At 42.7% G+C, this 18910-nt stretch overlaps 1 protein-coding gene across 19 annotated transcripts in view; it reads left to right on the plus strand.

The window, feature by feature from the left end:
* LOC142398801 (receptor-type tyrosine-protein phosphatase F) overlaps positions 1-18910 on the plus strand; it is a 171995-nt gene that overhangs the window by 121440 nt on the left and 31645 nt on the right. For 11 of the 19 annotated variants that reach the window (XM_075482978.1, XM_075482976.1, XM_075482984.1 and 8 more), the window contains 7 exons: positions 1034-1618; positions 2421-2521; positions 3104-3351; positions 4840-4918; positions 6495-6719; positions 14068-14210; positions 17803-17915. In XM_075482978.1, coding sequence (XP_075339093.1) covers positions 1034-1618; positions 2421-2521; positions 3104-3351; positions 4840-4918; positions 6495-6719; positions 14068-14210; positions 17803-17915 — 1494 coding nt within the window. The remainder of the gene's footprint in view (positions 1-1033; positions 1619-2420; positions 2522-3103; positions 3352-4839; positions 4919-6494; positions 6720-14067; positions 14211-17802; positions 17916-18910) is intronic. The other 8 variants (XM_075482979.1, XM_075482985.1, XM_075482983.1 and 5 more) reach the window with 1 other exon arrangement.

Raw genomic sequence — 18910 nt, forward strand, 5'->3', positions numbered from 1 at the left:
TGTGCCTTATTCAAGGTTGCTTTAGGACTAGAAGACTTTCCACATGACTGAAATTTCATGTTCGTTTCATTGACCAAAATGAAGAGACCTGTTCAGTTTGATTGAACTGCTTTGAATCAGGCATACAGCCTTCAGTCAACTCATTCAAGTTTGTCTCTTGGCTGTTTTGTTATAGTAAGAGTTTGCAGGTGGAATTCATTCAACTGTATCCTTAGAAATATCAAGGCTAATTAAAATGAATACTGCATTCTTTGAAAAATAATTCACAGTCCCCTTCTGTTTTGGATTTAAACCCATGAACATCTGGGTTTTCTATTTCAACTGGCACTCAGACCCAGGTTAAATGGCTCTGTACTGTTGGAAACTTGACTCCCGGGTCAGCATGCTAATTTTCACCGAGTCTACGCTTTACACGTAGCTGCAGGAGTGAGCATTGCCCTGAAATAAGTTTTAAAACCACTCTTTTACCAACCAAAGCATCTCACATGGAGGATCTGGAACTGATAAATGCATCTTCCTGGTTTGTGTGGCGGCTGGCAGCTCAACCTCAGTCTCGTTGATTAGTGCTGACAGTTCAGTCGACAATAATAAACAATTTTTCTTGGAAGGTTATTCTTCCCAGAAACTGTGGGCCACCACAGTCTGTAGGATAGTCAGATCCCATCCCTTCCTGTTGTGGACATCTGCAGGGTTATCTGTGGGAGTAGTAATTGGCATCTATGGGAGCAGAGCTACAAGGATAACAACGCTGCTTCTGACTATGGTCAAAGAGCCTGTTGCCTTGTTTTAGTCATCCACATTCTTGCTGTTTTCTAAAAAGCATTGCTACTTACAAAAAAATTGTATTACCTGTGGAAGTAGTATTCATAGGCACCATTGATGCTGTATAATACAAAAAAGTTGTTACTTTGATTAGTTTTGACTTTAGTTAGTTAGTTGAGACTTTGTGACTCAGAAGTTAAGTAGATCTAAAAAAAGGATATTTAGCATTTCAATTCGAGTTATTTTTCTCTCTGCTGCTTTTTTCTATTAGTGCCTGGCAGACCCACTATGATTATCAGCACCACCATGGGTAACACAGCTTTGATTCAGTGGCAGCCGCCTAAGGAAATGGTGGGCGAGCTGATGGGGTTCCAGCTGCAGTACAAGCGCACTGACGAGGAAGCCTACACCTCCCGCGAGCTGAGAAAAACAGACGACCACTACACTGCCACCAGTCTGCACAAAGGTGCCACTTACATCTTCCGCCTCAGCGCCCGTAACCGCGCTGGCATTGGTGAAGCCTATGTAAAGGAGATTGGCACGCCTGAAGATGTGCCGTCAGGCTTCCCCACCAACCTCCAAGTCACTGGACTGACCCAGTCCAGCACCCAGCTGACCTGGGAACCCCCGCTACTGCCAGAAAGGAACGGCAAGATCATTTACTATCTGGTCGTGTACCGGGACATCAACAGTCAGCAAAACAGCACCAATCGCACAGCTGACACTAACATGACTATACAGGGCCTTAATCCCGATACCACTTATGATATCCGTGTGCAGGCTTTTACCAACAAGGGCGGGGGACCCCTCAGCCCCAGCATCCAGAGCAGGACCATGTCAAATGGTAGGACAAGTGGTAGGACATCTAACTAACATTTATACATAAACACTCCAGGGTTGTTTGTTTTGAAAACATAATATCAGGGTTTAATACATGTTTGCATAGAAACTAGAACCTTTAGGCTCAAACAGTTATATAATTGCTCTTGTACATGTGCATGCAGGATTGCTCTCAGCATAATGTTCATGAGCACATACATGAGCTCCATATCAGTTCCTGATGTCTCAAACTGTGTAGAACTGGCTCGGTCTCTATCAGCCATGTCTTTCTCCTCTTCCACTCAGTACATTGCAGCACTGTTTATTGATTTATAGAGTGCTAATCTCATTACATGCTACAGTCACATTACCACGCATCCTCATTCTCCATTCCATTTCACATAAATCTACCCAGCATGTACCTTCTTATGCATCTTACAATCTTATAAATGTAAGATCTAATTTTGTTAATGTGCTTAATGCCTATTTTAATGCACAAGTCGCCACTTCCCTGCATTTATTTTTGGCAAAAGCAGATCCCGATCTGCTGCTTATGGCATGTTGTGAATGGGGTTTAATAGATGGAACAGGCTTACAGAGATGAAGGCTATTGTTGTGTGATCTGTAATCAAGCGTGAACGTTTCTGTTCTTTGAACTCCACCATGGCTTTTCAAGTTGGGTCGTAAGGTATCACCACAATATAATGCACGACCATTGTGTATTTAGGGAGCTACTTGCTTTACTTTTGCGTGAAATTGAATTACACACCTAGATTTTAGTGTCGTTGTGTACAGGATGCCTAACTTATAATATTAACTAAAAAAAATTCTCATTCTAGATTTTCCAACCCTTAACTTTGGTGTCAAAGCTGTCACAAAAACATCCGTCCTGCTCACCTGGGATTTGCCACCAAATTACAAACCCCAGCTTCCTTTTAAGGTGAGTGCCACCCAACCAGGAAATATTCTATTCAATACTCAGATCAAACTTAAAAAAAGAAGATTCTTGATAAGATTATCATAGCGAATGACGAATTAAGATACAGTCCATTAATTCTAATTGCATTTTTACTAAGGAAAGCTATTATGATTGTTACTTGAACCCAGTTCTGTATGATGCATGTATAGCTCATACATTTGTAATATAATTGCATTTCATTACAACACTTTTAAGTTTTAGCCCTTTTGATTGTCTTATTGTGCAGATTCATGCTCATTTATGAGGTGTAATAATCTGTCACAATGATATTGCATCAATTCCCACTCCATTTAAAAGGAGCATAGGCAATCTGAAGTGTAAAGAACTGTTGGATATGCACCAGTAGGCAAGTGTGATGGAAGGATGTAAGATGAGGTGTCAGGTGAGATGAGCACCTCCCATGGGACTGTACTGCTGTTGTTTTTTGCTTCCTAATGCATGCATTTCAAAAAATAGACAGCCAGAGTAGCGTGCTTGGATGAATGTGAATGTATCTTTTTTTCAACCCATAACTCTGTAGTTTCCCCCACTGTGTGCTTACAGATCTTATATAACCAGCAAAGTGTGGAAGTGCTGGGGAACTTGAAAAGGAAGCTGATCACACAGCTGCAGCCCAACACCGACTACTCATTTGTGCTGACAAGCAGAGGCAACATTGCTGGAGGTCTGCAGCAGAAGGTGTCCATCCGCACTGCCCCAGACCTGATCAAAACCAAGCCAAACAATCACCAGGCTCAAGGTGGCAAGATGACAATCATCCTGCCAAAGGTCCAGACCACCACTCGTGTCAGGTCAGTGCTGAGTCAAGCAGGGTTGGCTCCTTCCCATTCTCCTTCCCCCCAAAATAAAAAATAACTTCATACAAGACTGAGTAAATACACTTAAAAGACCGTCGAACACCGAATTCCTGCTGGCCAGGGCTACTGTGCTTGAATTACAGCCAAATTAATTTACATAATAAGACAAAGAAACATAACAAGACAAAAATTATTAGTAATAATAATACTAATAATAATTCAAGGGAATGTGTGAATAGAATAAGTAAATATAACAGCAAATAAATGTATGAATGTTTGGGGAAATAGAGAAAATGATTAAGTAAGTAATAAGTAAATTAAGTAAATAAATAACTATATCATCTATAAATACTATTTTTAGTGCAATTAATGCTAAAATATTTAACTAACCTAACTAAAAAACACGTAGATTAAGTCGATACCTTTGATAAATAATTTGTAGGGTAACTTTACCCCAAAAGGATTATTCGGTTCTTGACAATATGTTGATATATCTGAAACTAAACAACTGCAGCCCCAAATGGCACATTTGTATCAGATCAATACTAAAAAACTATTCTGAAACTTCAAACTCCAACTGTTGCTTTCAGCCATCTTTATTACACACAGGCTGATGATAATTGAGACTTACCATCAGGTTAAGCCCTGTTGATGCAAACTGTTGAGTGCAGGGTTGCAAGTAAAGGCTTTCCTTCAGATGCGCAGACATAGAGATGCATCTTTGTAAGAAGAGTGCACAGCATTGATTGGTAAAAAAAGATTACAGGGCTGTCAAAGCTCGCCAAGGTCCAGCATAGATTGGCAGACAAAGAGTGCAGGTGATTGGGAATGGGTGAGAGGGGCTGTGAGGAGTCTTGTTAAACATGTCTTCCCACTCCCGACTTGAGTGACTGTTGAATCACAGATGCGAAGCCTGGAAAGAAGGGGAGACAGACAGCTGCTTTTGCTGTCAGCAGCAGCTCGTTGTATGAAATGCTGCAATGGGGAGGAAACTTTTAGCAGTGGGAAAGCAGTCTCAGAGAAAACAAGCGAGAAAGCAAGAGAGAGCCAACAAATATACACTCACACAAGCATTTGAACATTGTGTTCTCACGAGCACGCCCCTTAATTCGTTGTCAAAACTCCTTAGTTTGACCCTTAATGCCTTTCTACTGTCTTTCATTTCCCTCTATTTTGGTCTTTTTAATGATAGCAGGAGAAGAACACGCACACACAGCTACTTACATAGCTGCTCTTATTAACCTTAGGAATCCTACGGGGATTTCTATTAGCTGAAGGCTCCCCTCACTGGGATAGTGTTTGTTTCAGTCTACATGGCAGATGTTCTTAGTGATTAGTCATTAATTGGAGAATGCAGTGCCAGTCTGCTGGTGTTCGACCTTGGTCGGACCGGCTTGTGCACCCCTTAGTTTTTGAATTCGTCCCAACAAGCCTCACAGTGGAAGTATGTACACTTTACACAGGCTTTATTTTTCCTGGCAGGTGGTACTACATCGTGGTGGTGCCGGTGTCCCAGGCAACGCGTCGGTGGAACAATCCAGACGAGATGGACCTGGATGAGGTGAGTGCAAGGCAGTGGCTGACTGACTAATGTGCCAGGTCAGGGGTCACAAATGGCATCTTTCCTTCCAACTGGGTAGGGAGTCACTGGTTAGAGCTAATTAGCTCTGCCCTCCTGGGCTCAGGGAGGAAGAGGTGTCTGGGCAGAGATTTCAAACAATGACTCACTCAAGTAGGTGGGGAGTAACCTGATTGGATGCCAGGTCTGCAGCCAGTGCCCATCTGTTGAATTTAACAGTTTGCGTGCACAGAGGAAAGTCTTAATGTTGTGTAACAATTGGTGTGGTTGTTAACTAATTAAATGTTATTTATATGGCACTTTATGAATCAGTATTTACAAATTACTGTGCTACCTTTTATAGTTTGTGCTTGCAAGTTTCACACCAAATTTTAGACAAGCTCTTCAAATGAAGTTAAAGATTTATGACTGCTTTATTATTCTTTTGAATAAAGGTCTTCCTTGGCCATGGGGGAATTTAAGCTAAATGACATGCCTGAATATTAATAGCAGAATTTTTAAGTAAACTACTAGGCTTGTTAGTTTCAATCGCTATTGTTCATGCTCCCTGTAGAAATAACAGAGGAGACCAAGAAAGAGATGGAACTCCCTGAGTCATTAAACACTGAGCAGGCTATTGTCTCTACCCTCCAACATAATGATTTAATAAAGCTACATCTGGAACAGCACATCAGACATCACTGACAGAAAACAAAATGCTGCTAAAAACCCAATGCCGCAGTGCTGTATGCTCCTGCTCATTTATTAACCAGGCTGGCAGTCATGCTGAGATTGTGTGCTGGAGCAAGCGCTAATTGCTCACTTCGTGGCTTGGCTGCATTGTTTGCTGTTGTATCAGGGTGCAAAGGGCATTTTAACTCAGTGGAATCTTTGGCTGTGGCTACACGAAAACGTTTTTCACTGTAAACGATACTTTTTCTTATCGTTTCGCTGTCGCGGCCACACGGAGCCGGCGTTCCCACTACCCCAAAACGATAGTTTTTGAAAACGGGTTCCAGAGTGGGAAAGTTTGAAAACGGCCTCGTTTCGTTTCCATTGTTACAGCTAAAACGTTTTTGCGTCAGTCACACGTTGACGCTGTGAGCCAATTTTAACACTTCTCTATTGTCTCACAGCGTGGCGTGACACAGTGGCGTGTGTACTGCATCGTTTCATCGTTTTCATCCGTTTTCGTCTGGACAGCAGCGCGTTTCCGTGTGGTCGCAAGAATTTTCGTACCCGTTTTCAAAAAAAACCTCGTTTCGTTTTCGTGTAGCCGTAGCCTTTATCTCTTATAGAGGCAGAACGAGACCTGGACTTATACCATCAGTTAAAAGGCTTTGTTATTTTAAGATTTCATGAGCTGATGGATTTTTTTAATTCAGCTATTGTGTTGCATGTAAGGTAGTGTTTGTCCAAACTCAACCCACGAGTGTATATTTTTTTCCCTGATGCAGAAAATGTTAGAATTTATTTGATCATTGCTACACGCCTGACAAGTTGTCAGATGTCAGAGGTTGGCTCAGTGTGCACTCTTGCTAATTTTGATGTTAACCGTTGCACTTTACCTTTCCTCCAGTTGCTCAGGTCAAGTGAGGGACCGGTCCTAAGGCGCAGGCGTCACCTGGACTCCTCCAAGCCATACATTGCAGCTAAATTGCATGCCCTGCCAACCACCTTTACCCTGGGTGATGAGCTGCGATACGGCAACTTCTACAACAAGCCCCTGACCAGTCAGCAGGAGTATCTCTGCTTCGTCCTGGCAGTACTTGAATATGAAGAGACAGACAGCGCAGCTAATTACGTAAGACACACACACGTTTTCCACCGACTGATAAGGGCAGGCAGTCTTACTTGACAGTATGTTATATTAGCTTCTGAGGAAAGCAGAAGTCACCTGAACGTGTTCTGTTAATTTTTTGTAGCAGCTTCTCTTTTTTTACACCAACTATTTAAGTTTGCCATGAGCTCCAACCATCCTGCCCCTCAAGCGTTCCCAAAATGGCAGTGGCAAGCCATATCGTTGTTGCTCTTACTGCCACTTACTCTTTAGTACAGACGCCTCTAAAAGTAATTGTAGCTTGTCCCAATAACTCCCTTATCAGTTGACAGTGACATCAGAAATCTAGCTCCGCTATTTCTGCAGCCAACAATGCCCCACACAGAAATCTTAACAATGCTAATACAAGACTCATGGCTTTCTAAGTGGAGGCACTATGCACTCGTCAAACAGCACAAACACAGAGGCCCAGCTCTCCATGGGATGGTTTGGGCTAAACTTCACTGCAAGAGGAATGAGACTCTGCGATTGCTCTGGGCTCCTCCAGTACCCGGGACATACATATTCAGTAGCTGGGCCCTGGGCATCCACAGAGGGGGGAGAGCACAACTGCTTCATGTCCAAAACCAAATCCCAGACTTTTCACCTCGTTCTTTCTCTTTACTCCCTCCTCTGAGCTCTTTCTCTCTTTCTCTCTGCCTATCTGCATCCCTCTCCCTCTTTACATCTTTCTCTAGCGTTAAGACCGCAGAGGAGATTGATTAGTGCGGCTGGAGTTAAGAGGAAGTCGAGGGCCTGGTCATAGGGCCAACAGTAAAGCTGGTCTGATTCCCTTGAAATGCTACTTTACATGTCCCTAAAGCCCCTCCTCCCCCAGTAAACCCCCTCTTCTCCACTCAGAGAAGGGGAGGGATGTGAAAAGGAGGCTGTACTGGGCAGCCGTGATATACTTGACTTCAAAGGCGATGCTCAAATCCCAACATTGCGCAACACTCTCACCATACCTGTAAGACACACCATGCTGGATCAGTGTGGCTCAAGATTTGTCTCTTTCTGTGTACTTCCCTTCCTTAAACTGGGTCGCACTTTTCCACCTTTCTAACGAAATCACTTGGATTAATCAGACCTGACTCACAAGGTGTGTTAAACTATGTTTACCTTCACTTCAACAACCTGTTTAATGAAAACCGGATTTCTTCAACTCTCTGCAAAGGAGACACTTTCTCCCCCCGGATTGGACAGTTTTAAAGCAGGTTCTTTTCTTTAGTGCATGACAAAGACTGCACCAACGCTGCAGAAGTACAGTCAAAAGTAGGTTTTAAGAATAAACTAAATAGACTAAATATTCAATAGAGTCAAAATTCCAAAATGAGAATTCATTTTTGGATACTACTGAAACCGAGAAATGAAATATAAACAATAAGTTTCTCAAACCTGCTGAACATTAGAACTTTTGCAAACATATGCACACTGAAAGGTAGAACTTCCAGATTTTACTACGGTGTGACTTTTTTCAGAAGTGTTCTTTTAAAACAAAAGCCTTATCTGGCAGCAGCATCATACTGTCACACAAACTTTGGTTTAAAAAAAAAAAAATCATCACAGCGCATATTGAAAACTGGGATTTATTTGTTTTTCCCAACTTGGTTTTTTAGTGCACTTTAAACATTCTAATATGTTTGGTGGTGACTGTTGGCATGCCGTCATTGATTGCTGCATCAATCCCTTAACCACACTCTTTGGGAAACTCAGATATCACGGCAGCGTTTGTTTTTGTCACCCCCCACTCGACACTTGCAAGCATTTATTACCAAACATAGTGTTACAGAAGGTAAAGTGTGCAGCAAGATCGAGCAGTTGGCAGAGGCTGCCTCAAGCAGGATCTTCACCAGACCCAGGAGAATGAAACAACAAGTACTGGAATAAATGACTTGTGTCTTTACTAGGCTTCCTCACTGCAACCCCAAACTCCCCTAGTGTAGATCAAACAAGACCGCCAGGGTATAATAAGCCCCCGTATATCAATGGTCACAAGCAGCCAGCAGTGGTTGAAGAGAAGACAAGAAGGAAGGAAAGGCAAAGGGGATGAGAGAAAGGAAGGAGAAGGGAGTGTGCCTTCATGTCTCCCCAGCACCCAGGGCAAATAAACAAGCCGGGGGAAGTGTGAAATGGGATGATAGATGCTGGGTGTGTATAAACAGTATCATTTAATGCGAGAAGAGAGTGAGGGAGGGAGGTAGCATGAAATGCTGTGTGATGTGAGACAGAGAGGAGGGAAGGTGTTGGATAGAGGAAAAGAGGGATGGCAAAATGTTTTCCTTGTGTCCGGTCCAGCCTGTGAAGCTCGGATGAGAGGAAGTGAACTAGTGGCAAAGGAGGAGATTGTGCTAATGTGTGCTTTTCTTGTGATAAAAGAAAGGTGAGCTTCTGGCCCAGAAAGAAACCAAAACAGAGTAATCTCATGTGTTGACCGCATTTTGCTGTTTGGAATGCTATCCGGGCATTTCTATATTCCTCACTAGCAAGAGGATTTGACTTTGTAGCACTAATTCCCTTGCTTTAGGCTTAAAACACCAACATTGAAGACGGGCTTCTTTCAAAATTTGAAAGGCTTTGACAAACAGCATTAAGAGGGAATTATGAAAATGAAGCCTTTTTTTTCTTCCTCTACTTGGGAACATGAGCATATTCAAGTAAAACTTTTCAAGGGTGGTAGGAGTGTAGGCAACATATATATTCAGCAGTGCGATGTTACATCTGCCCCCAGAGGTGTTTCCCTCTAGCAATGCATCCAGATATACGGATTATTTTTCTTTATTTATGTAATTGTTAATTTATTAGGAACAACAACAGAGAAACTCTGAGAGTTGTAAAAGCAGTGCCTAATGTACTGTACGTATGTGTATACATAGATCAACAGCAACATTAAAACCACTAACAGGTGATTTGGTGCATGTTATTTTGACACATAACACCAACTTATACATTGTTTCTGAACAAGCACACTCGCCCCCGGCAACAGCATCCCCAACACCAGCGGCCTCCATCATCAGGACAAAGTGCTCTGCCATTCAACAACCAATAAAAAAAGTTCACTTGCCATTTCAAGCATTTTAAGATTGCCCTGCCACACCATAAAAACTGTGTAGCGACAGCGATGGTGATATACCAGAACAGGCCTGATCCACAGAGATCCCATCAAGAAACTTTGCGCCTGACATCACAGGACACCCCCACAGGTCCCCTTCTCTTAACCTAATGGATCAGAGCTGGCACAAGCTGAGACCAACACTATGGGCAGGTGGTTTTATTGTTGTCCATTGATGACCATTTATAGATCAAGCAATCCTTACAATGGCATGTTACTGTTAGTGCTGTATAATGTATACTCAGCGCTGATAAAAACCAGAGCAGCAACCTGTAATGAAACAAGATCGATCACACAGCATTTAAAAAAAAATATCTGCACACATAACTAGTTAGTTTCTATGGGTGCAGTTCTGGGCAGATTTTAACCAGGACTTGAGTCATACAGAGAATAATTTTTTATTCCGAATTTGCTTGAAATCTATAGGTAGATGAAGAAGGAAGAATGTTTTGCCTTAAATTCTGACTTCTCTTTGTGCAAATAATTTTTTTTCTGTGTGTAATTTTGCATTGTCCTTCTGATTTATAATTTGCATGTTAATGGCAGTATAGCCAAGTCTTGTTATCTCGGGTTCTGGTGTTGAATGGAATAGGGGACATGTGATGGGATGAGCAGAGAAAGAAGTATAGGGAGAGGCCAAAGGAGAGGGGTCATCTCACAGTGTAGACTAGACCCTGTAGCCACATTTCTGTTACTCATAGATAAACATATACTCATACATAGCATGCTACTCTGACCTTTGGCGCCTCTATTTTTCCGTCTCCTCCCTCTCCCTGTCTTTGCCTGTGTCATGCATTGAGGAGGATTGTGTGGGCTCCTCAGCCTCGTTGGAGAGGCAGAGAAATCTGAGGATACATAACAGGCGTCCCTGCGTGTTTGTTTGTTTGTCTGGCACACACCCTGCGGCTCATTTAAGTCACTTTCGGAGAGGCGGGGAGATTGCGGGGTCAATGGCGAGCTGAAACAAATGTGCCCGTGCTGCACGTAATGCCATCAGGGGATGGTGGAGCAGTCGCTGACTTGGGAAGCTGTGTGGCCCACAGGCCAGATATCACACTCAGTATATTACTGCTACATGTACCATAGCACCTCTACCTTAGTCGCTCCTTCGCTGACTTCTCGTTCTGTGCCATCTCTCATCACCTTCTCCTGTTCACTTGCTGGGTTTCAGAAAAACACTTTCGAATCATACACACAAGCTCTCCGCAAGACAGACAAACACATTCACTTGTGGAGGCTCAGAGGAGAATGAGGAAAGACTTTGAGAAACATCAGTTTCACATATGCTCACACCGACAGATATACTGACAGGTACACACTCTTGCAGATGTAACCAAATACTTCTTCATGCAGTCATTCATTCATAATGCTTGCCATGGTCCATTGCAGACTGTATGATTTGTATTGTTAGCAAGCATCCATTTGCGGTCCCTTGTCACTTGGGATAAGGTTTAGCAGAATTCTATCAAATCTGTAACCGATATTTAATTTGCTCTGTGCATTTGATTGTCTCTTGAAATCCATTTTGGTCCAGCTCTCAGGGCTTTTGAGCAACTCTGTCATCAATTTTTTGATGATAGAGAGAGCAGTTAAGACTTCAGTTAAGTTAGCTTAAAATGAGCTCTGAATAGCAGCTGATGTGAAATATGAATTAAATGTGAATGACAAAGTTAAATAGATTACTGCTACTTCTTTTGATATCAAGCTCCAAACACTTGAACAAGCTCATTGACAACTGCAGCTCCTGGTTAGTTGATAAGGTTATGATAATATAATGTTACGAATACCAATTCATGGTTTCCACATCAGTCAGGACATTGCAGACACACTGAGGCATTAATCAGGCTGCAATGCTAATGCATTCCACGTGCAGTAGGATAAGAAAAACAACAAAAAAAAAACATCTTAATGACAACAGGATTAGTAGCTCTAGGATGAGCAAAAGGTGACATAAACAATCAGTCTGCAAGGCTATAAAATTCGAGTCTATTAAATGGCAGAAATTTTGTGGAAATATGACTTTGCTTTCATACTTTGTTTTCATATCGGTAAATTAAGCTTTATGCAGATACGATTGCAAGTATCCCAAATAATTGCAGTTCGATGGTTCATTTTTAATTGTGTTAGGCCTAGTCTTCTTGTGCCTTTTACATCACTCAAAGCCACAAGGACTCTTGCAGACACTCAGAAGTAGAAACCGTGAACTGGCTCGTCCTGAGAAGACGTGCATCAAAAGTTTATTAGCTACAGCAACATTTCAGATCGCAGGAGTGTTGGTCAACAGCAGTGAAAAATGCAAAACCTAATCCATGAAAGAGATATTCTCATCCATACTTAAAAGCATAGGAATTGCAAGCAAAGGATTTGAACCTTTCATGTACCCAAACCCACCCATGGTCCACACTGTACACAACTTAACCCAATGAAGATTCGGTCTTGTAAGAGATAAACTAATGTCTCTCACTGTCTCTGACTCATTCTCAGGCTCATACATTCCTTCACAGCACCACCGCTTCTTTGTGCAAGGGCTCTAGAATTATTAACTGCGTGACTGATCTTTTATCAGATATTACGGCTGTTCAAATGGATGATCCCACTACATCGCCGTGACCAACAGACAAAAAGCCCTCTTTTTGTTCAGCTCTGTCCCCTGCTCTTCCTCCCTTATCCGTCTCTCAAAGCACAGCTGCAGTTATTTGTGACCAGAAAAAAAAAGAGAAATTTTCCCAGGATTCCCTGCAGGGCTATGTCCTAAAGCCTTTTTGGACCCTCCCGAAAGAACAGGAAGCCTTGTGGTGTCGTCACATGAGCAGGGTCCCGTCACTGCGCTGACTCTCTTTGCTCTCAGATAATAGGTCCCTCGCAAGGGCACAGAGCAGAGGAGAACTGGTCACTTGTGTTCGATATGTATTTGTGAGTGAGATAGACAAAGATAAATTAAAAGCGCTGCTGTAAACCACTGCTGTTATAAGAAAATGTGAATCTTTTCACTTCCCTGCTTGAGTTACCTTATGTCTGTGCCTAATGTCAGAGCACACTCTGGTTTGCACGTACACAATTGAGACATGCTGTAACACACACACCCATAATGTAAATTTTCCCGGCAGTTGCCCAAGAGTACGGGAGATAACAGAACTATATGACTGAGTGCAGTACTCTTTGAGCTCATCTCAGCTTATCTTTCCAATTAATATCTGCCTGTGTGCCAAAGAGCTGGCTGCTGTGCAGCTAATGATGCGGATTACTGTTGCCTGCTGCCACGTCACTCCCGCTGCATGCTGGGAGCCCAAATCCCTCCGAGGTCTGCGATCTGTCACCCATACCCCTGCGCACACCCCACTCCCTCCGTCCTACCTGCATATCCTATCAGCATTCAATAAGTGGCCTGCTGAGCTCTAATGACAGATGCTGTGTACCTCCCTCTCTCTCTTTCTCATCTGTCAGCTTGCTCTCTTCAGTTGTTCTCCCTTTTCTTTGGACTCTTTTTTTTTCAAAACACCATACCGCATTGCCTTGTCTATCCGCTCCTCATATATACACTCACGCACACACCACACACCAACCCCTCATCCCCCCCCTTCTCACTGTCATTTGGAGATGTGGACTGGAAAGACGTCTCATTTACAACCAAGGTGGAAACGCACCCTCTCTGTCACCTCCCCCTCCTCCTCCTCCGTCACGGTGTGAACACTAATGAAGAAGAGATGAGTCCTCATCTGTGCCCCCATTTATCTCAGCGAACCTAGGGACATGCACACTTATCCCCAGCTCTCTGTCTCTCACACCCTCCATTCGCACACTTCGTCTCAGTTTCCCCGAACAGAAATGCTTACGTAAAAATGTAACAACTTAATTAGCCAACATTTTGGCTCGTCCCACTGCATTCCTAAAGGGTGGCCCAGAGTTGCCAGGGTGTCAGAAAAAAGAAGCCTGCATGCACATATTTTATATCTTCCTCTGACCGAGGTAAATTAGCTAATTCTACATTTCTATATATTTGTTTTCTATATTTTACTTTAGCCACAAAAAGCACTGCATAATAAATGCATGTTGCTCTAATTCTGTCTTAATTATTTAAGTGAATGATCTTTACAGTATAAACACCCTTAGGAATCCAGATGACATTGAGTTATGAAGGGAATTTATTATATTGCATTATGTTATAGGTCCGAACTGACTCGGCTCTCACGCTCTGTATTTTCCCTCTTTTGTTTTCCCTTACAGATGACATTTTCAGCCAGTCCCTACTCGGACCCAATCCAGGTCACAGCAGACGCGGAGCACCCCGAAATGTTGTGGGTCATGGGGCCAGTGTTGGCAGTGATCCTCATCATCATCATCGTCATTGCCATCCTTCTCTTTAAAAAGTAAGAGTCATGTGTATCGGTCATTCTTCTCTGTTTGTTTAGGGGTTGAGCTGCAATGGCAGCCACGATTGTAGCTTTCTTTTGGTTGCATCAGGAATGGTAATGAGGCGCTTGCAACAGGCTGCTCACACACCAAACAATAACATCTAATTTCCTTACCATAGCACACAGCATTATGGGAAGAGGATTTGAATTTCAGACAAAAGATTTTGGCCCAGTTGGCTGTTTTCAACAATGCTACGTGAAGTGTCAGTTGAATTGGCAGCTGACATTGCGGCTCTAATAAAAGAACAGCTTGGCTGTCAAAGGCTCTTAGGTAGGAGTGAGAAATGCGTTTTGGCATCACCACTGGTCATTTCAAATAAGAAACAGAAGGCTGCTATGAGGGCTTAGCTAAAAGCTCAGTCAATATCTCTTTAAAGCACTTGAGCTGCCCGTGTGCAGAACGCTGCGATTACAAAGAGACCTACAATATGCTTTGCAGGATCAGATAAATGGGGAATAATACTTCTCAATGCAAACACAGATAGATGGTCAGGCCGTAAGTTGACGATTTTTATTGATTTCAAATGATTTATTAAACAAAGATACCAACATTTTCATGTTTTGCTTCAGGACTTTTTACAAGTTGCAGCTTTTCTGTGTTTTAATTGTAAGTTATTGAGCTTTGATCTGTTATTTACATAAATCGATGTCAAATTGGGCTTTTGGCAGCCATGATGGACAATTTACTTTATTTTACTTTATTTATCAAATCATTATTAACTCAATTTCACAAGAAAAGCAATAGCAGTTTAATTGCTAACAAACAAATTGGTATAATTGTTATTTTTGGTGGATTTATTGATTATTATCAACCAAATAGCAAAGTAATCATTTCTTTTTAAGGCCAGTTAATGTTACACAGCAGTTTGTTTGTCTGCAGAGGAACTTAATTAAAATGCTAATGTGGTTTGGACATTATAAAGAAACCGTTTGTATGGGAATCTATTACCTGCAAGCTATTATTTACCTCACTTGACTTCCTCCTGATTAAGTTCCACATCCTATCTTGTCCTGGCGGCCCTATTACAAAATTCAACTTTTCGCATGATACCTGTTTTCCAACCTGCCATCCACAGCCTTGCAGACTGCTGTGCAGCAGCTGTCTCCAGCACACTTAGAAAAGGACTGGTTAATAATAGGCCTTGAGACAGCTCACTGCTGAGTAGCACATCCTCCGTCTGGAAGTCCTTTCTCTGTGTAGACATAGATTGACAGAATGGGCTGTGGGGAAGGTTGTGTGCCCTTTTCACTATGGAATGGCAGCAAATGTGCATAGGAATGATCAAACTGTAGCTCTACTTGTTAGTGCAGAGTCACCAAGATCAACAGCTGAAGCAAACAATAATCAAGCTATTCTCTAAAGACTCAAGTAGTTGTTACCATAATACTTTATTCTATGCTTTCAACTTTTTGCTGAAATTTTTAGCTTTCTGTAAATAGTGAAGAGTTAAGATTAAAAATTACTTGAAAACTTTATGGATAACAATTACACTTTAACCCCTCCTCCCTTCTTTTTTTGCTCCTGTGAATGCAGCAAACAGGAAAGGTGGGTACTGTCACTGTCGCATCAGTTGTAACTTCATCCTCCACTACCCAAGTCCTACTCATTTGTCTTGTGGAACTGGTGATGTTCATGAGGTCTGTAGAGTTGCAGAGTCAGCTACCTCTAACCTTCAGTTGATAATACGTACAGCAAAGAGACAAAGACACAAAGAAAAGTCAAATCGGATTAAAGGGAAGCCTCTTTAAGATGATTTTGTCATTTTTACAAGACGTGAGAAAAAGCAGACTCTGCAGCCCTCGATAACTCAGGTCAAAGGACATCCACGGTCACGCCAACGTTCCAGTGCATGTTCCACATCTGCTGCTGATGTTCCTCAGATTGTCCTGTCTGCCATGTATATCTCCATAACGTTTCATTATCCAGCTCATGACAGTGCGCCCCTTCAAGATTGGCCCCATCTGAATATGCCAAGGCATCACCTGCTGCTGAAAGGGCCATTGTGAAGTAAATGCCAAACGGGGAAACTTCTGAAAAAGACATGTTCCCATCTTTTAGGCTGACATTTTCCACCCAGACTCATTTCTCCACTCTTAGCCTTTTTTTTTCTTCTCTCTCTGCTTCCTCATAGAAGGAGCTTCAACAATGGGCCCTGTTCTACTCTCATTAAGCACACCCTGTTCTGCACACACACAAGCACTCCCTGCCTATGTGTGTGTGTACATAGATTCTCCCACAACTTAGCCTTCACTTTAAGCCAGGCATGAATAACCCCACAAGGATTGCTGTCATGTTTACTTTACGCCAGCATTAAAGTGTCATGTAGATTGGCGTCTGATTGGGTCAGGGGGATAGATGAGATGTGTAAAGAACAGATAGAAGATGCCTAGCTCTCATCCCCTCCCTCAATCCAACCCATCAGTGATCTCTGGGAAAACTGGACACGGTCTGGTTCAGCTCTCAGCTGGAAAGGAGAGATGCTTGTCAAAGATCAGCCGACTTGTCGCTAGCACTAGCTTAAGCCCCTACAGCCCAAGATAACAGGTGGCGGTGAGGCCCATGCCCCAGCAGCTGAGGGTGGACCAGGTTAAAGCTGTATGGGCACCACCAGCTTTGTGTATTCTCACCACGATGTGCCTTAACAGAAGGCCTTGATCCTTCTTAAAACCCATGCTCGCCACTTGCAAATGGAGTGCAATGAGATGTGAAATTTCCACAGGGTACCCTGATGCTTCTTTCCGCCCATTTCCATTTGCTGTCAGAAGACTTGTGAGTGTGCAGCTGTATCTGCACGTATATGTGTGTACGTCTGTGTGCTTGTTTGTGTGTATGTGTGTTAACAGATGCTGGCTGTCTGAACACAGACATGCTGCGTTTGCTTTCATTTTCTCCACCTGATGGACAAACCTATGGTCGAATGAGCTGAGCCTGTCCAAGCTATGCCGTTCTCTTCTGTTCCATGCTAGACACAGTTAGGCAAGGCCTGGCAGCACAGGTGCTGCAGAACTGGTCTAATTATCCAATGTTGTGCCACCCAGCTGATTAGCTAATTACAGCATCCGCCTGTTTTCCTCTCAATCTGGAAAGCCAGTAAACACAATGTGTTGTTAGCACACACATGCGCAGCAGTGAAAAGCACACATATGAGTCTTTGCAAACACATACTCATGTACACATTCCCACACAGCAGCTGCCACCTATCCAGCAACAAACCCAGCCTAGCCCACTCTAGCAAAATTACGGTGTTAAACTCAAGTTTTTTCAAACTAATTGGAACAAGGCCCAGGTACTTACTGTCTCTTGAATTACTGATCCTCAGAACTAGTTTTGAGAGCCATTATGTACGCTATTAAGCTCATCAAGTGAGCAAATGAGTCAAAGTGCCTGCATATAGAAGAATAATTGATGTCGTTTTAAGTCATTCTGTCAATTCTCCTTTCAGTTTGCATGCAGAACTGATGACAAAGTAGGAGCTCCTTGAATTAGGTTGTAGGTGGCTTCAGCATGATGTGGTTATGGACCTATTGTCTGTTTTTGCCACCTCAGAAAGCGGGCATCACCCTTACCAAAGGATGAGCACTCAGGCGGGGTGAAAGACTCCCTGTTGGCCAACTCCTCCGATCCCGTGGAGATGAGAAGACTCAACTACCAGACTCCAGGTAATAAACAGCTGTCCAACAATCATACACGTGTCTACGTAAAGTTTGTGTAATGTTTGCTCTGCTTTCAAACATTGCACATGTCCATAAAAGATTAACACATAATGGCAGAGAAGATGCAGGCACCCCTGTAAGCTCACTGAGTCCCTGTGTGAACTAAACTGCTATGAAATAAAGTATTGTGAAATTTCCTACACAACACAATTGTTGTGGCCTAGACCAGGCTCATATGGGACAAGTTAAACTCGCAGGTGTGCGGCCCACTCTCATTTGCCAGATCTGGGCCACATCTGACAAGTTTATCCAGCTCCTGGAAAATTGCATGACGATAACTCTGTTACAGCATAGCATCAGTCTCCACATACTCTCACTGCTAACTTGTTTGTGTTTGTGAAATCGTGTGAATGCCGGTGGGAAGTGTGTGGTTTGTCACTAAGTGTTTCTTTCATAAAACATGGGAAAAAGGTATTTTCTGTCTGTGATGTTCAGAAACACTGATTTGACCTTAACTGCTGATGGAAAATATCTAAAGGTGACTCAAGACTCAACTTTTTCCTTAATTGTGTAATTTCTATTGAGCTTTTCCCCTAATTTCTTTTTCAGCCAAACTGAACAATCTGTTTCAGTCTTTTGATAGGTCTCTTGTTTATTAGCACTTTTGTAGCTGTTATTATCCTCAGGATATAACTATGACCATTTTTAAAGAAAATTTTACAAAATGGCCAATGGGAGAAAATAAAGTAAATATTTTGGCCATCATATCCAACTGATACTGCCAGTGGAGTCAGGCTGAGTGAATTCAGATTTTATCCTCACACGGTGGTGAAGTAGGTGGGTTGGAGTGGTGGTTGTATAAGGGTGCCCGTCTAAGCATCAGCCTTCTTCCTATTTCCTCCTGATCTTCTTCCTCCTCCCCTGGTCCTTGCTCCTCCTCCCTCCATGAGCTCCTTTTATTCCTCCCAGCTGGTAATGAGTCCTGCTGCCTCTGATGTCAA

The sequence above is a fragment of the Odontesthes bonariensis genome, chromosome 14 (genome assembly GCF_027942865.1).
Source record: "Odontesthes bonariensis isolate fOdoBon6 chromosome 14, fOdoBon6.hap1, whole genome shotgun sequence".
Taxonomy (NCBI): Eukaryota; Metazoa; Chordata; class Actinopteri; order Atheriniformes; family Atherinopsidae; genus Odontesthes; species Odontesthes bonariensis.